The sequence below is a fragment of the Lactuca virosa genome, chromosome 5, assembly GCF_052849685.1.
Source record: "Lactuca virosa cultivar CGN04683 chromosome 5, Lactuca_virosa_CGN04683_v6, whole genome shotgun sequence".
Classification (NCBI taxonomy): domain Eukaryota; kingdom Viridiplantae; phylum Streptophyta; class Magnoliopsida; order Asterales; family Asteraceae; genus Lactuca; species Lactuca virosa.
Genome location: NC_136430.1, coordinates 370,648,110 through 370,667,171, shown reverse-complemented (window position 1 = coordinate 370,667,171; position 19,062 = coordinate 370,648,110). Strand labels below are relative to the sequence as shown.

General features: G+C 35.0%; 2 protein-coding genes across 4 annotated transcripts; one reads left to right on the top strand and one right to left on the bottom strand.

Moving 5' to 3' along the window:
- Positions 1 to 7,816: 7,816 nt before the first annotated feature.
- LOC145117217 (sucrose synthase-like) lies at positions 7,817 to 12,068 on the bottom strand. 3 transcript variants are annotated; one of them, XM_079053523.1, is made up of 11 exons: positions 11,940 to 12,068; positions 11,284 to 11,428; positions 11,020 to 11,143; positions 10,764 to 10,915; positions 10,492 to 10,684; positions 9,967 to 10,398; positions 9,418 to 9,875; positions 9,112 to 9,336; positions 8,458 to 9,021; positions 8,216 to 8,354; positions 7,817 to 8,106 (listed from the first exon to the last, which is right to left on the bottom strand). In XM_079053523.1, exons 2-11 carry the CDS (start codon positions 11,379 to 11,381, stop codon positions 8,074 to 8,076), a joined length of 2,418 nt encoding a protein of 805 aa, XP_078909649.1. In that variant the 5' UTR covers positions 11,382 to 11,428; positions 11,940 to 12,068; the 3' UTR covers positions 7,817 to 8,073. The 3 variants fall into 3 exon arrangements, with proteins under 3 accessions (XP_078909649.1, XP_078909650.1, XP_078909651.1); XM_079053524.1 differs by having other exon boundaries at positions 11,933 to 12,052; XM_079053525.1 differs by lacking the exon at positions 11,940 to 12,068 and adding an exon at positions 11,622 to 11,641.
- A 4,452-nt stretch (positions 12,069 to 16,520) lies between these two features.
- LOC145113626 (uncharacterized) lies at positions 16,521 to 17,906 on the top strand. Its single transcript, XM_079049700.1, has 2 exons — positions 16,521 to 17,007; positions 17,098 to 17,906. The coding sequence occupies exons 1-2, from the start codon at positions 16,521 to 16,523 to the stop codon at positions 17,904 to 17,906; spliced, it is 1,296 nt and encodes a 431-aa protein (XP_078905826.1).
- Positions 17,907 to 19,062: the final 1,156 nt, after the last annotated feature.

Sequence of the window (19,062 nt, the reverse complement as noted above, 5' to 3'; positions counted from 1 at the left end):
TTAACTCGGACCGTCCTTTATATTGTTATAAATTACACGCTTCGTCCCTAACAGACATAAAATGACTATAATGCCCTTTTCTATTTCTTTTTCATTTATTTTTCAGATTCCTGATTATTTTTTATTATCAAAAAATGTTTTAATTAAGCTTGTGGGTCCCACCCCACCCCCTTTTGCACCATTTCCCTTTTCTTTTCATCTACGATCCTGAACACCACCACGTTTACATCTTCTCCACTCTACTAAGACAACCTTCGCCCGGAAAAAACCTTCATCTCCACCATAAAACATCCTTCTGTCATTATCAATCAAACAACAACTTGAACCAGCCACACAATCAAACCCTTACCTGCACCACTTACTCATCCTTCCTCTTTACCGCCAATTGCAAAGCAAATCGCTCAGAACTTGATGCTCAAAATCAAAACAGAAATAACTCAAAACCGAGTCAGATTCAAGTAAATATTATCGTCAAGAAGCTGAAGCTAAAAAACGAAATCACTCAATACAAAAACTGAAATCGAACTTGAAGGTCAATGTCAAAAGTAAAATTAAACCTAAAACCTAAATTCAAACTGATACTTGAATTCAATCATGGAACTCAAAATGTAAGCTAAAATCAAATTGCAAATCAAACTTGAAATCAAACCCACAATCGAACCTGAAAATCAAACCCACAATCGAGATAGGGGAATGAGACGAGAAGAAGATATGTAAAGAAAAAGGAAGGGAATCAGCATAACTGCTACTGGTGGTGCGGTGGTGGTGCCTCTCTTGACGGCGCAATGGTGCCTCTCTTCACCTGAAATAGCCCAAACATCTAGAATTTGTTCAAAGGGACAGAAATTCCAGGGATGAATACAATGTTTTAGGGCGTATACGTTTCTGATATTTGAAGTTTGTAAGGTTTTGTAGCTTGGACGTTTCCGGCGGCAACATAGTGTTGCAGGTGGGTGTTGTGAGAAGAGAGGAAGGAGAAGAAGCTCTTTTGCGTTTGACGGGAGAAAGTTGAAGAGGGTAAGGATGTAAGGTATAAAAGGGGGTTGTCCCACTTCCATTTCTTTTTCAATAAAAAACTCAAAAAACAATAAACAATTGCAAAATAAATCAAAAAGAAATAGTAAAGGACAATATAGTCATTTCACGTATGGCGACGACGAAACGTGTAAATTTTCACGATATAAGGGACGGTCCGAGTTAATTTTTGAAAATAGGGACCAAACGTACAATTTGACACTAACACCAGGGACGAATCGTGTAATTTACTCCAAGAAATTTATTAAGTTTGTTATATTAATAACTACATGATCAATCTATTTTTCATATAAAATATTACGTTATATCAGTAACAATTTAATAAATACTATATTCATTAAACTATGAATATTGTAACAAATTTTTGTTTTGCATGAAAAAATATATCGATATTAATAATTAATTACAGAGTACACAAATTATTAATTTTTATATGTTTGGTTGTTTTTAAAACAATAAAAAAGATTACAAAATAAAAATATTAATTAGCTCTTTTTGTTTGATCTACTTGCACCTTGTATTTATGTGGATCTATTCTTTTGATGAAACAAGTTCAAATGCAAATGGATTCTCATGTACTCAAGGGAATATCATCAACACAATATCCTTAATCATGTTACATATTTTATTGTTTAAAAAATAACTAAACATATTAAAAAGTAATAAGTTTTATATAAAGATTAATATTTATATATTTCCAAACAAAAACATTGATTTTACAACATTCACTGTTTAGCAATAATGGTTTTTATTAAAATATGAGTGTTGTAACATAGTATTTTATCTTTTTATAAATATATATTTATGTATAATTATTAATATTACAAAATTAATAAATTAATGTATTTTAGATAATAAAAAAGTGTTAAAAATGAAAAAAATGAAAAAAAATGTGATTATCAAAAGCTAAAAAGGTATAAACAACTAACGAACTATATAAAATTTTTTAAAAATATCATTGAACTAAAAAATGCATGAATAGGTAACAAACTATCATTTTTGTTTTAAAATACAATTATGATCGGGATAAAAGGGTTATTATAGGTCATAATTGTATTTTAAAAACAAAAATTAAAATTTGTTCTATTTTTACGACTTTTGTAGTTTAGTCATATTTTTATAACAATTTAGATAGTGCTTAACATATTATGACATTAACCCTAAGAATAAATAAGTTCTTAGGGAATGGAAGAAAGATATGAACGATTGGTAATTGTAGTTGAAAGGAACTAGTAACTTTGTGAGAGACTTTATATATATATATATATATATATATATATATATATATATATATATATATATATATATATATATATATATATATATATATATATAATATTTTAATTATCAATTTACAATGATATTATTATGTTTAGAGTAAAGGTGTTAGAGGGAGAGTAGCCGACTTCTTCAACATTTATCTTGACCATACATCACACGCTCAAAATTATATGTCTTCATATTTTAATAAAATAATAAGTTTATTTTTCTTTTACCATATGTCATCCTCTAATTAATGTTATGTCAGTTATCAACTTATTGATTCTTAGTTTCAAATTTTAAATTTTAAATTTTAAATTTACCACTCTAATTATATTAAATTAATAACATTATAATAAATAATAAAATAAAATTAATACAAATTATAAGATCACGTATTTATTAAAATCAACGATTATAACTTTATATAACTAAAAAAATATATCTTAACAGATAATTTATCTAAAATAATTTATTAATAATTTTGAGTTTTTACTATGAAAATTTAATTAATTTTATAACCGTGGTTTCCACAGGTTATAAACTAGTAGATTATATAAGGAATAAATGTTCAAAAAAAGATCTCCTAAGCCTTAGGATCAACAAATTAGTCTTACACACAAAGTTATGTATATGTGTTGATCAAGGAGTTTTATCAATTTTGAAGACTTTGTGCCAAAAATAAAAATAGATCCATAAATATAATTTATTTTATATATAAACTAAATTCGTTAATATTATGATAAGTCTGATAAATGTTATAAAAATAATTAAAACAAAAGAATGATAATACTATATATAATCTTATATAGTTATATGATTTGTGAGACTTTTCTATCATTTGTCTTATCACTGTTTATAATTAATGTACTTCAATATATCATTGTCAATAGTTATCATTGTCAACTCATTAAGTCTTTATTATGACATTGGAATTAATTATTCGTCTAAATATATTTGTTCAATTCAGGGTCAGCTAGGGTGTTCAAAGTGTGTTTATGAACAGAACTCACTGAAATCTAAACCAAAAGATTATTCATATTTTATATTAGATTTTGTTCATTTTTTGTCCCTAAGTAGTATGATGCATCATGCTAGAAAGGAAACAATGCAAGCGGTAGGAGGAAATTGGAAATTATTTATGAAAAGGAATCAGAGCTTTGGTTCACAATTTTTGCATAAAGAACAAATGATGGCTAGCAGCAACATTTTCTTAGTTCTTATTTTCTTAAATCCATAAGAAATCATTCAAAAGAATATCCATAATCCTCGAAAATCAAAAGGTAATCACTTAATCGGAAGGTTTTTTTCATACTTCTTTCTTCATGAATCTTTAAAAATCAATGAATCACAAACACGGAGTGGGGATTTGAAAATCTAAAGTAAATTGTAATTAGGATTGAGTTTCGAAAATCAAATGTTGGGATGGGGTATAGGGACGAAAATCAGATGGTATTATACATTTTTTTATCTATGTGATATATTTTTTATGTTGTTTAGAAATAATTAGTTTTCTTTTTCATTCTTTTTGGTTCATATCTTCTTGAACTTTGAAGCATTCAAGCATACATATGTTGACTTTCAACCTAGCTTTGAGTTTTAGAAGTTTATTGTCGTGAAGTGTCAAAAATCAAAAGATATTATACACATGATACACTTATGATATTATTTAAAAGTAAATCCATTTTTTTCATTATTTCTATTTCACATTTTCTTGAATTTATAAGTGTTGAAGCAACAATCTATTGACTTTTCATCCAGCTTTGAGTTTTAGAAGTTTCCGACTTTCAGATTTTTTTCGAAGTGTCGAAAATTAGAACGTAATTTTATGATTTCCAATTTTTTATCATTTCTGATTTTTTTACGACAGAAGTACCATCGCTTATTCTGATGTGATCATGGCGGAGAATTTGACAACTTTGCCTTTCTACACATTTTCGATACAAATCGCATTCAAGTTCATTTTTCGTACATAAAACTTCCGAACAAAATGGAAAATCCAAATGGATGATACAAACCATAAACAATGCCAAACACATCCTTCTATTATGATCCCACTTACCAAGCATATTGGGTTGATGAACTTTCCAAGACATCTCATTTACTTAACATTCTCTCATCCAAATCTATCAACAATGACATACCCTTCACTCGTCTTGATTACACTCAACTTCGCCCCTTTGGATGCATTTGTTACCGACATCTTCATATAAGTTAGCACCCTGATCCAAACCATGTATTTTCCACTGGTATCCCAAAAATCATCGAGGGTTCTTCTGCCTTGATCTTAATACACACAAATAATTATATCATGCAATGTCATTATTGATGAAACATTGCTTCCCTTTGCATCCATGACACCGCTACGCTCACCTTCCTAATTTTTTTTCGAAATCTCAAATCACACCTAACAAAATTGCCACTAAACTTCTCTTATCTCGCTGAACGACTACCACATCAACAACATCATCTTCGGCTTCATAACCCTCCACGCGACCCTGATCAGCCGACCACCGAAAACCACTGACAACCATCATTTTCTGTAGCCAACAGTACCATCGACACCGTTGTCGACCTTCGTTCCAGCCGTCCAACCGTCGTCAATCAACTTGCCGGTTCCCCCCACCACTACCGACCCTTCTGACCCACTTCCCATACCCATGGCATCCCCCTCCTTGTCCCACCTGATGACGACTCGATCTCATCTTGACATTACAAAACACGTTCATAAACTATCTCCACATCACCACTCTTTCACCAACTCCAAAGCCTCGTGTTCAAACTCTTAATGATCCAAATTGGAACCATCGTACGAAAAACATTATGCTCAACACTAACTTAGTCTTGGACAAGTTCGCTACCGGTTAAGTTCGTATCATTCATGCCACTTCTCGCTAAGGCTGTCTGGAATACCCAAGACGAAGGCCTCCGTGGTCTAGCTGGCCACAAACCATGATCGTGCACATCCAGTGCTTCGTCGTGGCTCGTGGTCGTGGCAGTTCGTGGTGGGGAGAATGGGGGACCACGATTGGTGCCTCTCTTAGGCCATCCTTCTTCTTCTCCCTCTCTCTTCGTTCGTGGTCGTCATCGGTACACCGACACCGTTTTGTGGTTCGTGATGGTCCTTGTGGTTCTGTTGTTCGTCGTCACTGGTCTAACAGTACATTGCCATCTTCACCATGAAAATCTTGTCCTCGATATTCACAAAGGGCCCGTTTGATATCTTGCTGACCGAGTCCGGTCAGCACTTTTTGACTGACTCGGTCCGGTCAGCCCAATCAGCATGTTTGATACCCACAAAAAAATTCTTCTGACCCGGTAAATAGCAGCTGACTCGGTCCTATTAAAAAATGGAGTTGACCGAGTCTCTTATGCATGTTTCTTATTTTTGCCCTTTGCCTTCTCCATCGCCTTCCCCAATCTCAATAACCTCTGTTCGTCGGCAACTTCCTCCATTGAACAACCCTTCTGCAATCTCCGTCCTCACTCTTCTCGTGTTTCTCGATCGTCTTCAGCCTCGCCGACCACCTCTTCCATCGTCGTCCTCTCCAGCACTAGGGGTGTAAACGAGTTGAGCCGAGCCCGAGCCTGACCAAGCTCGAGCTCGAATCGTTTAATTTTGAGGAAGCTTGAGCTTGAGCTCGATTCGAGCCTTAAAATGAAGCTCGAGCTCGGCTCGTGAACAATTTACTGGGCTCGCGAGCCTAATCGAGCCTAAACGATCATATATGTGTGTGTGTGTGTGTATATATATATATATATATATATGTGTGTGTGTGTGTGTGTATGTACGTATGTATGTATGTATGTATGTATGTATGTATGTCTGTATGTATGTATATATATATAGGCTCATTTAAGCTCGTTTAGGCTCGCGAGCCCATGAATTGAAGCTCGGCTCGAGCTCGTTTAATAAACGAGCCTCATATTTAGGCTCGAGCTCGGCTCAGGCTCGTTTAATTCGATCTCGAGTCGAGCTTTTAACGAGTCGATCCCGAGTAGCTCACGAGTAGCTCGGCTCACTTACACCCCTATCCAGCACGACCCACCTGCTTCATTGCCATCTCTCTTGTTCTCCTTCCCATCGCGATGAATGCAAACGAGATTTCACCCCCATTTCTGTTAATCAAGCTGCAGGTATAATTATTTTTCCTTTTTTTTCTAAAAATTTATCAATATTTCTTTATGTATCTACTCTCTCCCTAACTCATTCTGAATCGATTGCAACTGCCCTAACCCCTTATGTTTATGAAAGATTTGGTTGTTGATCAATTTGGCGCCTACTGTTGAATATCATTGCCCCTTTATTGTAAGATATGGTATTGGCTTCTCTTGATATATTTTCCTTTTTCAATTTGGTTTTTTTTGCAGATACATAAACCATGAGTGTGCATTATAGTTCATAGTTCACCTGGGATTTCTCCTAATTGATAATCAAGTCTGCATTCATCAGTGTTCATTTAGCTCATTACTTGTAACCTTATAGGAGGAGAATCAAGTATCTTGATTTAAGTTTTTTTTGTTTGATTTTTGTAGTTGGATAGGTTCATACCAAGAAAATAGATTTATTTTATTATTATTATTATTATTATTATTATTATTTTATTGTTTGTAGTTGGATAGCTTTTGTTTAGACCTTGAGTATGCAAACAAATTCAATGGGTTTTGATTTTGTGGGGGAATTTGCGATTAAAAGTGAACGATGTGGTGGAGAAGGTTAATGAGCAAAAGGACCCGATGGTTTTGCTATCTAGGTTATTGCAAAGAAATTTATGAAAAAGCTATAGTTTTTCTTTTTCATACGTGCACTACATAACAATTTACTTTAGTTTGTTGGTTAGTTTCTTTTTAAAACCTACACTAAATGGCAATGTACTTTTTTTGTTCTTTTGTCATACCACTAAAAAATATAATAGAAGGGTAAAATGGTCATTTTCAACAGTCAGCACAACTAGTCAGACGCATAATCAAACAGCATGGTTTCATTCAGATGTAGATTCAGTCAGACTTCAGACCCAGTCAGGCTCTAACTCAGTGAGATCTTACTCAGAAACTATCAAACAGCCCCAAAGTTTGGACCCACCTTGACTGTTCATCAACCTGCCACTCAATGTGTGGGTGTATATTAGCCAATATATTTGTGATATGTATATTGTATTTGTTGTTAGGCCCATATACTGTTGTATTGTGTTTGTATTGGCCTTAGCCCACTTAGTATCAGACATATATTTGGTGACTCGATGAGAAAGATTATTCTCACAAAGACAAGAAAAAAAAAATATTGGAGTTTAAGACAGAAATATCTAATACAAAAAGCAATAACCCTATGCACATTAGCATAATACATGTTAGGCAAGACGGAAAAGAAAGGCATAAATATGGTGGTCATGCTCTTTAATATTCTAAACGAGAGGTTCAATTGCTTCTTGTTTCAAATCAATTCTAAAGAATCTCCAAACCTGGTCCCTTCCAACTGTCACACACATACACCCATTGGATATAATCTAGTATACACATAATATAAAAGTGAACAAAAAAATTCATTAAAACTTCAAATTTAAGGCCAATGCAAGGCAGGAGTGAATTACACAAATGGTTGGCAATGAAATAGGAATGAGGCAAATTAAACACACACACAATGGCGAAAGCAAAAAAACAAAAAGCCTTTCAAAATACTCTCTTCACTTTATTTATTTTTCAGAAATATTTATATATAAAATATATGTGTGGAGCACAACTCCTCAAACCGCTTCACCACCCGATGATTCCTCCTTTCACTTACTCATCAACAGCCAACGGCACAGATTCAGCCTGAAAAAAGAAAAAAAAACAAATACTCACATCCCTTGCTTACATAACATACATTAAATATACTTATATATAAAAAAAACTAAAAAATAAATAAATAAGAAAAACTTACCAAATTGCGATATTTGAGAGCAAAAAACATTTCAAGATACCGACGAATCTCAAGCCTGTCAAGCTTCGACACGTGTTTCCAGAATCCATAAACTCCAGCAAGCGTCAATAGCCTATCTGAGTATATCTGCCACGTGTATCTGTCATTTTGAAAAAAAAAAAAAGAAAGGTTAATTAACACATGTTTATGATACTAATTAGTACATTGGACATTGGAGAAATATCAGTTATCTGTTATCTTACTTCTCCTGAATGCGCTGCTCCGAACCCTTAGAAATGGCATCCCAGTGAGAAGGGTCAGCTTTTGTCTTCTCAAAGAACTTGACAAGAAGCTCAGTCACCTGGTCTCCATGATACGGGTCGATATGAAACCCGGATTTTCCATGAACGATGATTTCTGCCGGACCACCGTGAAGCGTTGCAAACGTCGGCAGCCCACACGCCATGGCCTCCACCACCGTCAACCCAAAGGCTTCATAAAACGCCGGCTGAATAAAAGCGCCTCTTGTATCAGCAATCACACGATACAACTCACCGTTTCGAACCCGGTTCATCTGTGAAGAAATCCATCTAAACTGGCCGTTGAGCTTGTACTCCTCGATTAAATCGTACATCTTCTTCATCTGAGCTTGTTCTTCCAGATCCTTCGATTCCTTCCTCCGGTCGCCGCCGACCACCACCAGATTCACCAGCTCACGAAGGCGATCGTTTTTTGCGTACCACTCCACAAGTCCGGTCAAGTTCTTCACATTGTCCAGTCGAGCCATTGTGAACAGAATCGGCTTGTTTTTGTCTTTCAACACACATCTGTAATATCCATTCATATTCAATCAAATTATGAATTCGAATGATAAAAAGAATTGAGAGTGTATATATAATATGCAATGCAAAACGTACAAGTGTTCTTCGTTCTCGACGGAACTGAAGAGGAGATCGTCGATTTCAGGGTGGAGTGATGTGAGCCTCTTTTCTTTCTCAGTGTAAGAGTAGTAGATCCCCATATCAGCACCGGGTGAAACGATGTTGAATTTAGGGTCAAAGACGTCGATTCCATGGACGACTCTGTATAATCCAGGCATTGTGAAAGCTGTATGGCTCTCATACTGTCCAACTGTGTCCTTACTGAAAACAAAATCAAAGTTAGGGTTTCGTAATTCGTAAAGGGTAATCAACAACACTGACCAGAATATGTTTTTTTTTTACCTTCCGGCGATTTCTTGGAAGGTACTGGTGATGATGAAGTCGGTGTGATTCATGGCGATAAGATCAGCAGTAAACTGAGAGGAGAAATGATATTTCTCATCGAAGTTCTTCCAGTAGATATCGGAATCAGGGTATTTGGTTTTCTCAAGGGCATGAGCGATTGTGCATTGAGTAACACCCAATTTGTGAGCGAGCAAAGAGGCGACAAGGTTCCCGTCACTGTAGTTTCCGATGATCAAATCGGGTTTTGCCTGCAACTCGGCGGTGACTTCTTTGGCAACATCCTCGGTGAAATTCTCGATGTATGGCCACACCTCAAAGCGAGAGATCCATTTGCGAAGAATACCTTTTTCGTTTCTAAACGGAACTCGAAGAATATGAGAGTGCTCTGTTCCGAACACCTTCTCAAGTCGCTGCCCGCAGGTGGTTCCGACGGCGTCAGGGAGGAGCCTCGTCACCTGTTTATAATAACGTCGGTTATCGGCTTATCGCAACCAACTTTAATAAGTATCGAAGATTTTGAATAAAGAATAAATTAAGGGGACTTACGATGAGAATACGGGGAACAATATCAAGTCCTTGCTCTTTAATCCTCTTGAGCATCTCACGTTCTAAAGCAGGAACTTGATCGAGAATGTAAACAATTTGACCACCGGTGTCCGGGTAGCCTAAAACGTTTTCTTGAGCGAAGTAACCATGGGGAGAAAGAATAACGACATTGAAAACCATAGGAATTCTTCCAAGAAATTTCTGGAGAGTGCTTGCATCAGGAGCTTCGAGAAGATCAAGTAGCATATGGATCATCTCCACGACACCCTCTGCTTTATCACCCCAACCTCTCTCCAATCCAATCTCTTGAAACTTATGTTCGAATTCAGAGTATGGAGTGGTGGCATCGAGCGTAGATAGGTACTCAGATGACTTTCTTAACACAGATTGAAGAGCTTTCAGGTTTTGGATTCTGTCATTCAGCATCATCGTCTGCAAATCAGAAAAACTCAAAACTGTTGGTCCAGAACTCTAATAAAACAAGTAAATGAAGAAGAATTCTAGGGTTTTGAGTGTGATTAATACCTTTCCCTTGTAGGCGTGGGTACGAAGGAAATCAAGTAGAGGGTTCATGGTATTTTTGTCATGAAACATTTTAGCAGAGAGATGCCTGTTCAGAAACTCAACCCCGTTTCCAATGGACTTGGTTAGGGTTGGGCGGGGGAAAGAAGCGGTAAATGGTTTAAAGTCCAATTCCAGTACAAAGTTGTCGTGGGAGCTGCAATCAATCGGAAATTGTAAAACATACGCAATTGTGAATTCGAATCTATTGATAACAAAAAGATGATGATACTTACGATCCATCGACGAGTTCTTCTTTCAAGTGAAGATATTCAGGAACACTTAATTCTTCAATGACCAGTGCATTTACATCAACTTTTATATATTCCCAAACACCAGGTCTCAAACGAATAGAAAATGCAACCCATGGAGGCAATACTATAGTTTCCTATCAACACATAAAAAAAAACAGAGATTCAGTCGGATGCATGATCATGATTGTTTTTTTTTTTTTTTTTTTGTGTGTGTGTGTGTGTTTATTCGATCATATACCTGTGTTGATTTGAGAACTTCATGAAAGGAACTATCATAGAATTCGGAATCCTCTTTGCAGACTGCATTAAACGCATCCATGAGTTGATGAGGCTTCAATATTCCTTTTCCATGGCTTTCGATCCTTGAGGATATTAAATGAATAAAAACAAACATTAAATCGATTCTAAAAATTGTAGCTGGATATTAAATGAGAAAAAACAAACATTAAATCGATTCTAAAAATTGTAGCTGAGAAGATAGTCTCCAGAAAGCACAACATACCTTGCAAGAACCTTTAGGGTTTCATTACGACGGGATGCAAGAGTAGAATCCAGACGCTCTCGGAAACTGTGTGAACGGGTGAAAACTTTTTCCGCCATGATCGACCACGAATTTACTTATCTTACAAAATCAGAAGGATTATCAACTGCAAGAGAAGGAAGCGTTTAGATAATTTAGTTACCAAAATACAGAGGACATTAATTTGAAGAAGAAACACAAATTTTTAGGCGTCTTTGTTTTATTAGTCTAACAGTCCAGATGCTTCTACAGATCATTGATTATAAAGTAAAAAAACAAAAGCAATTCAATGGCGGAAAAGGGGATGAACGGAAAGATACCATTAAATCGAACTTGAAATTGCAATATTAACCACCTAACAACGCATTAAATCGAAGTAGACACTTAATAAATTCATTATCAAAACTGGTAAGCACAAGCTCAAGGATGAATCTTAAGTTGAAGGTATCTCCAAGAATGGAGCTACATATATAGCAGAGAAATCAAAAGGGAACTAAAATATGTGCGATCATGGTGATGAAGTTGTGTGCAAAAAAGTGAGGTAAATGCTACAGAAACTAAAAATGGAAATAAAGTAGTTTCGATCATCCTGACTGAACATAGACAAAATATAGCAGAAAGCGTTACATACATCACACCTTTTAACTTGGTTTTCAACAGCAAAGCGAACGTTATTTTGACGATGGAGAAAAGGGGATGAACGGAAGGATAGAGATGGGAAGACAAGTGTGGGAAGGGGGTGATTTTATAGGCAAAGAAAGAAAGGGGAAACTGGAAATTCTTTCAACCTTTTTTTATTATTATTTCAATTTATTGATGTGTACGGATTTAAGTTTTTAACTTAAAAAGTAATTATATGTTTTTCTACAATGAAAAGCACTTGAATAATGAAAACTAATGGTAAGGAAGCACATAGATAAACTTGCTAATTATCATATAATATGCAAAACCTCGTCGACATGAAAACTAATGGTAGGTTCCTGGTTTTGTTTCATTTAAGAGCAACGTCTAATATTTTAAAATGTATAGTTCACAAATATATATATATATATATATATATATATATATATATATATATATATATATATTAAAAGAGAAACTTATCACATCACCTTCAACAATCAGTGTCATTCATTATGTTTCATTGATTAATTTCAACTATTTGATCATTTTGAAGATGTCATCATAAAATAAAATAAAATTAATATTAACTAAATTAAGTTGATTACGTTTGGAAAGTTGAAAACTTGTTAACGGTGACTGAAATTTTTAATTTGAATATATTGAAGTGAAATAAATATCAGCATAATTGTCAAAATATAAATATGGTTCATTCCTTTTTAAAATCAAGTAATTTGTATATACATTTCATAATTATAGAATTTGAAATCAAAGAATTCAAAATAGTATGATATTAATCACAATATTAATTTCTTCATATCCTTTTCCAAAATCGTTGTTCAAAATTATGTATAAGTATAATCTCATTCAGTTGTTATCACAATTTCGTGAAATCTGGACTTTGCAGCATCACGTTCGAATACCAGCTTCATAAGGTTAGCAATTTTTTTTATTTACTGAATAATTTCTTACAACTGATTATAGTTTATGTGTCAAGAAAGTAAAAACACCAAACAATTCCCAACTTGAACAGTTTATTCACTATAAACCAGTTCGGTCAAACATGTACTTACATCAGAAAACTCTCTACAAATACACTCACACTCAAATGATTATGTAAACCTAAAACAACTTCTATACAAGAAGAAGATCCTCTTAGAAACCGTAATATGAGAGAAACCCTAATACGAGAGAAGAGAGAGTGAATACAAAGAAAATATCTATCATACATAAAAATGAAGCAGAACATCACTTTAAATATCCCGGATATAAGCAGCTCCATGGAGCAACCCATAACTCGCGCATCAACCCGGACACCTGCATAAGAGTTTCACAATACACCCAACACAAATACAAAATATACACAAGATACCCTTTTAAGAATTAATGAACAGTTTGATACCTGGAATAAATATTATTTCAACATCCCCCCACAAACTGAACATTAATTCAAAAATCTTATTAGCTTTTAAAAACATCAACCATACCAAGACGATCAGAAATATATTCATGTTGAGAAGAACTTAATGACTTTGTTAAAATATCAGCATTTTGATTTAAAGAACCTATTTTATTTATTTTCAAAATACCTTTTTCAATTTTTTCACGAATAAAATGAAGATCTATTTCAAAATGCTTAGTTTTTTCATGAAATACAGGATTTAAAGCTAATTTAATAGCTGGCTCATTATCACAAAAAACATTGACAGGAGTTAAACCAACAATACCAAAATCAAACAACAATTTCAAAACCGAAATTATTTCACAAGCTACAGAGCCTAAAGCTCTATACTCAGATTCAGTTGAAGAACGAGAAACAGTATTCTGTTTCTTGCTTTTCCAAGACACAAGAGAGTTTCCAAAATAAACCAGAAAACCAGTAACAGACCTGCGATAAATAAGCATTTAGCCCAATCAGCATCAACAAAAGCAGTAATGCTTAATGAATTATCCTTTGTTCTATGAATGCCTTTACTTGGACAGCTCTTTAAATATCTTAGCAGTCTAAAAGCAACATTCAAATGAGATTTATAAGGTTTATGCATATACTGACTCAAAATTTAAACAGCATATGAAATATCTGGTCTTGTCATAGTTAGATTGTTAGATGCATTTCATGCATTCATTTGTAGTTTTAGTTCATAAAAGTGCATTGCATTTAGGTTTAAACTCATGCATTTTGCATATTTTTCGGGATTTTTCATGATGCAATTCCATTCACACACTTTTATGATATTTCAGAGACTTTTGAAGGTTGGATCTTGATGGAGGAAGTTAAAAAGAGTTGGAGACAAAGTTTCAGAAGTTTTGGAGCATTGAAGAGAGAGAGAATGAAGAAATGAAGATTTGAGCCTTTCAGACATTTACACGGCCGTGTAAATGATGGCTTATAGTTTACACGGGTCGTGTAAACGCATATGCAAGAGCATTCTACTTCGAAGGCCTGGAAGGATTGAGCATTCTACTTTTCTTGTTTACACGGTCGTGTAAATGGCACCCTTTAATTTACACGGGCCGTGTAAACGCCTCGACAGTTTTTAAAGTAGTTTTACTCTCATATAATTCAGACAATCAGTTTTGTTGGAGGTTAGGTCGGATTTTGGGCAGAAAGAAGGCGATTTTCAGAGCTTTTGGAAGTAGATTAACACTTGGAAACACTTTAATTTCCTTTTTGTAAGTCAATTTGAAGTTTAAACTTGTTTGATTTGTAGTTTAACCTAGACATGTGTGGTTGATTTCAAAATCATTTCCGAATCTGAATTCTTAAGTATGTGTTGTTAGGTTGTAACTTGAACTTGATTTGTGTTTAACATCTAGTAATCTTTGATTTGATCTTAATCAAGTGTTTGGTTTATTCTCTTTTTCACTTGATCAATGAATTAGGGTTTTTATCAATCTAGTTAATCAAATTGTAAAATTCGTATATGTTTTATGATTTGATGTTAGTAACATGCACTTAATTGATTGTAATTGAATCAAACTGAGTGTAATCAAAGATTAAATGTTCATAATCTCAAGCTTATGAGGAATATTGAATATTGTTGGTAATTGTTGCAAGAACTTAAAGTCATTTAATGATTTAATGAAAGAGCTTATTTGAATTAAATCAATTAAATGAAGTTTTATTTGAAGAACATGTTTTGAATAAAACAATTTTTGTCAACTTAGATATTAGAGTTTATTAGTATCTAAATTACCAACCTAGATAGAACATAATCATATTCATTTTGCATCTTTCAACATAATACATGTATAAGAATCAGAATCGGAAATGTATTTCTTTTACTAAATTCTGTTAACAATCTTGTTTATTTATGAAGTTTAAATCTAGTTCAAACACAATCCCCCATTTTAATATTATTTGTATTATGTGTGAAAATATGGCAAGATAAGAAGTCCTGTATTCATGTGGACCGACCCTGCTTACTTTATACTATATTTAGTATAAGAAATAGCAGTGACTTGAGCTTTATTAATATTCTTTATCCCATTATTTGTTGGTTTGACAACCAAACAAATTGGCGTCGTTGCCGGGGATACGGTAGTACTAATTGTTTATGCCAAGATCTTTTCGCACAGGTACACCTTTACTAGTTGATTTGGAGATAGAGAAATCTGCAAAACAAAGAAGGAAGCAAGCTAAACTTTTAAAGAAACAACAATTCGGAGCTTCTTTATCAAATCCATCAACCACATCTTCACCAACATCCAAAAGTACCACCCCCACCATCTTCACCTACTCCTACCATGGCAGACAACCATGGAGGAAACCCACCTCCAAACCCACCACCTGAACAAACCTTTAGACAGTGGGCCACTCAAGATGTCACCCAACAACCTTTGTGCATAAATTACCCTGCCGCAATCAACTTTGAACTCAAGTCTGGACTCATCCATTTGTTACCCTCATTCCGTGGTCTTGAGAATGAAGACCCACATAAATTCCTTAAGGAATTTCATGTTGTTTGTGTGGGTATGAAGCCACATGAAGTCACAGAAGATCAAATCAAGTTAAGGGCATTCCCTTTTTCTTTACAAGATTCAGCTAAGGAGTGGTTGTATGACTTACCACCGGGGTCAGTCACAACATGGAATGAACTTGCAAGGATGTTTTTGGATAAATATTTTCCAGAAATGAGAGCTTCAGCTTTACGCAGAGAGATAATTGGTATCAAGCAACAAAAAAAGAAGCCTTGCATACTTATTGGGAACGGTTCAAGAAATTGTGCTCAAGATGTCCACAACATGGGATTACAGAATATCAGTTGTTGCAGTATTTTTGTGAAGGAATGTCATCTTGGGATAGGAGATTACTCAATGCATCAAGTGGTGGATCTATAGCTGATAAGACTCCAACAGAAATCAGAGTTCTTATCAAGAACATGGCAGAAGAGTCCAAGCATACAACACAAGAAGAAGAATGGTACAGTGATGCACGAAGAGGAGTAAAAGAAATTTCTACCCCAAAAATTGAGAGTCAACTTTTTGAGTTGACTAAAGTATTGATGATGCTTGCTAAGGATAAGGGTGTGCAACCACCAGTAGTTAGACCTTGTGGTATTTGTACACAAGTTGGACATCCCACTGATATGTGCCTAATGTTACAAGAAGATGTAGAGCCAGTTCAAGCTATGGGATTTTCAAGTCAACAACAAGGAAACTTCCAGCCAAGAAGCAATCCAAATTGGCATCAACCTAATGCCAATTTTCAGCCAAGACCACCACCTTATCAACCAAGACCCCCATTTCAAAATCAAATGCATCACCAACAAAGTTATCAACCACATTTCCAGCCAACTCAACCTCCTCATCAATCTCAATTCCAACCTCAAAACATGCATCAAGGAAGTAGTTCAAGCGGATCGGGAATGTCTTTGGAAGACATTGTTAAGAGTTTAGCCACAAGTACTCAAACATTTCAAAATGAGACCAAGGCGAGCATCAAGACTTTGGAGCAACAAATGACTCAACTCGCCACTTCTGTGAGTAAATTGGAGTCACAAGGCAAACTACCCGCGCAAACCGAGAAGAATCCAAAACATAGTGCATGTGCCATCACTTTGAGAAATGGCAAAGAATATGAAGGTCCTAAGATGATTGAAGAAGAAGAAGAGATGGAGCTAGAGAAAGAAGAAGAAAAGTCAAAAACACCTTCAAAGCAAGTTCCTATTGAAGCAAAAGTCACTCCTCCTCCATTTCCCTCAAGATTAAGCAAGTCAAAGCGTGAAAGGGAAGACAATGAAATCATGGAGATGTTTAGAAAAGTTGAGGTAAATATTCCTCTTATTGATGCCATCAAACAAGTCCCTAGGTATGCTAAATTCCTTAAGGAATTATGTACATCCGAGAAAAAGTTGAAAGGGAATGAAATTGTTAAAGTAGGAGAAAATGTGTCTGCAGTGTTACAGAAAAGACTACCTCAAAAATGTAAGGATCCGGGTGTTTTCACGGTTCCTTGCAAATTAGGTAATCTTCATGTTCCACGGGCTATGCTAGACCTTGGAACTTCTATCAATGTTTTGCCATATTCCATTTTTAAAACTTTAAATATTGGCACATTGAAGAAGACCGGGGTAATCATTCAATTGGCTGATAGATCTTTAGTACATCCCAAAGGTGTGCTAGAAGATGTGTTAGTTCAAGTGAATGAATTAGTGTTTCCAGCAGATTTTTATGTCCTTGACATGGATGATGATGACTCACCAAATTTGAGTTCAATTCTCCTAGGAATACCCTTTTTGAAAACAGTCAGGACTAAAATTGATGTTTATGATGGTACATTATCCATGGAATTTGATGGGGAGGTGATAAATTTCAATATTTATGATGCTATGAGATATCCAAGTGATATTTCATCTTTGAATTTTGTGGATGTCATTGAACCATTGACAGAGGAGTGTTTTGATTTGTCTAATCTTGATGTGTTAGCTCTCATTTTAGACAGGAATCTTCAAAAGGAAAGAGTGGAAAAACTTGCCAATTAATTTACAATTGATAAAGAGATTATGGAGGTTGTGTCTTGCATGGATGAGAAGAAGAAAATGAGGTTTGATGTTCCAAAGCTGAAAATACCAATGTCTAATGAGAAACTTGTTCCTTCTATTATGCAGGCACCGAAATTGGAGCTCAAAACTTTACCCGAGCATCTCAAGTACGCATATCTTGGAGACAAAGAAACTTTGCCCCGTGGTATGCCGATATTGTGAACTACATTGTTACAAATCAATTTCCACCAGATTTGACTCGATGGCAAAAAGACAAGATCAAGAAAGAAGCCAAGAGGTATGTTTGGGATGAGCCATATTTGTGGAAATATTGTGCTGACCAAATGATTAGACGATGTGTGGATCAATATGAGGTACCTTCTATCTTAACATTTTGTCACTCTTATGCTTGTGGAGGACATTTTGGTCCTCAAAGGACTGCAAGAAAAGTTTTAGAGAGTGGATTTTATTGGCCAAGTATTTTCCATGACTCTTATGTCTTTTGTTCAAGTTGTGATAAATGTCAAAAGATGGGCTCTTTAAGCTCAAAGAATCAAATGCCCCTAAATCCCATTTTAGTGTGTGAAATTTTCGATGTTTGGGGCATTGATTTTATGGGACCTTTTCCATCATCTTCGGGTTTTATTTATATTCTTTTGGCTGTGGACTATGTTTCCAAGTGGGTGGAAGCAAAGGCTACCCGTACTAACGATTCAAAAGTTGTGATAGATTTCTTGAAGGCTAACATTTTTTCCATATTTGGTGTTCCAAAGGCCTTAATCAATGATCGTGGTACACATTTTTGCAATCGTATGCTCGGGAGTGTTTTGAAGAAATATGGTGTTACTAATAAAGTTTCCACAGCATACCACCCACAAACAAATGGACAAGCCGAGGTGAGCAATCGACAAATCAAGGGCATTTTGGAGAAAACCGTGAATACAACAAGGAAAGATTGGAGTACACGCCTTGATGATGCTTTGTGGGCATACCGCACTGCATACAAAACTCCAATTGGAATGTCTCCATACCGTATTGTTTTTGGAAAGCCGTGTCGATTACCCATTGAGTTGGAACATAGGACCTATTGGGCGATCAAGCAGTTCAACATGGATTTAAGTGAATCGGGAAAGAAGAGGAAGCTTGACATACAAGA